This window comes from Eurypyga helias, unplaced genomic scaffold (genome assembly GCF_000690775.1).
Source record: "Eurypyga helias isolate BGI_N326 unplaced genomic scaffold, ASM69077v1 scaffold24846, whole genome shotgun sequence".
Lineage (NCBI taxonomy): Eukaryota > Metazoa > Chordata > Aves > Eurypygiformes > Eurypygidae > Eurypyga > Eurypyga helias.
The window spans coordinates 998-2,445 of NW_010255002.1; the positions used below are offsets into that span (position 1 = coordinate 998).

The following is a 1,448-nucleotide window of genomic DNA, read 5'->3' on the forward strand; positions in this document are numbered from 1 at the left end:
CCAGGGTGGAGTTGTGCCAGAAGATCTGGATCTTGGTGGTGTTCCTCACCACGCACGTCTCGTTCCTGTGGGGAGAGGGGTCAGATGGGGCAAACACCCTTCCCCAAGCTGCCTCACCCAATCCCAAGGGATTCAGAACCCAAGCTGGGCTGTGGAGCTTAAAGGAATTTGGCATAGCTGCTCTCCCACCCCAAATTTATGGGGATGTGTCAGCCCAGAGGGTGGTACCAGGGGGTGGGAATGTCCCTGGGGTCAGGGGAGCCAGGGGAGGGGGGTGAATCCCCATCCTTACAGTCTACTGATTTCGGTGACGTTGAGCTCGTCCTCATGGCTGCTGGGAGAGAAGGAAAAAACTTCGTATTTCACCGACTTAATCTCTTCCAGGTGAGGCAGGTACTTGGAGGCGCTGGCGATGTAGACCCACTCTCCCAGGATCTGCGGAGAGGAGGAGAGCAGGGAAGGGTTTGGAGGGGACGCTGCGCCGGCTGCCCTGCTGTCCTGCGGCCACGAGCACCCTCCACAGGTGACCACCCCGGGCAGGATCCGAGCAGGGTGAGTGGCTCTTGGTTTTTTCTGCCTCCCTCCCCGCGCTAAGGTGATGCTCCATCTCCCACGACAGCCAGCTCGCTTCCGCGGTCATTCCCCTGGCTCTGTGCTGGCTCCCGCTGCTTTCCTCCCATTACACATCCCCAAGGGACCACATACTGCTTATGAGGGTGGAGATTCCCCACCCGAGTCCCCGTCACTTGAAGGACTTGGACGAGGGCGTTGAAGCACTGGGATGGCGCTGCCCACCCTGGATTGCACGGGGAGCTGGAAGCAGGAGCACCCCCGCCCCCCGAAAGCATCCACCCATGAGTTTGTGGGTGCAGAGCCGTGAGGCTTCGCCCCATCCCCACGCTCCTGTGCAGCAGGCTGGAGTTTTTTAGGAAAATAAGGATGGACAGGCCTCGAGATGAGAGTCAAGTTGCCAATTAGGGTGTCAACCTCTTCCTGCACCGCTCGCGATGCCCTTAGGGAAGAGGGGGGAGGGCAGGGCTTACCCCCGTGATGGTGGCATTGTCGAAGGTGACTGGAACGAGTGGGGTGCAGGTGGGGGGCTCGGCGAGGGCGAGTGGCAGCCCCAGGAGGAGGACGAGGGTGGTCAGCATCGCCTGGATGGCTGAGGGACGGCTCCTGCTCTGCAGGCTGTGGCTCAGCTCAGTCCCTTATATAGGGCCGTTGGCAAAGCCGGGTGTCCCTGGCCCCCGTGTGCTCGCTTGGCTGCCGGGCTGTTTGCTCAGGCATGAAGCAATAGCAGGTGGAGGAAATTAAACTTGCAAAAGCTTGGATTTCTCCAGCAGAAAAAATGAAAAAAACCCCAACACCCACATTTCACCAAGGCGGGTTTTTGTTCCTGGAAACCACAATTAATTTTGCGGGTGCCCGGCGAAGCGCTTGGGCGGCTC

The 1,448-nt window shown here is 59.6% G+C and overlaps 1 protein-coding gene across 1 annotated transcript in view; it reads right to left on the minus strand.

Moving 5' to 3' along the window:
* Positions 1–1,151, minus strand: part of LOC104510829 (alpha-1-acid glycoprotein 1-like) — a 2,105-nt gene extending 954 nt beyond the window's left edge. The window contains exons 1-3 of the mRNA XM_010153201.1: positions 1,044–1,151; positions 293–435; positions 1–65 (exon numbers count right to left, since the gene is read on the minus strand). The exon at positions 1–65 is cut by the window's left edge and continues 9 nt beyond it. Coding sequence (XP_010151503.1) covers positions 1–65; positions 293–435; positions 1,044–1,151 — 316 coding nt within the window. The remainder of the gene's footprint in view (positions 66–292; positions 436–1,043) is intronic.
* Between the last annotated feature and the right edge of the window lie 297 nt (positions 1,152–1,448).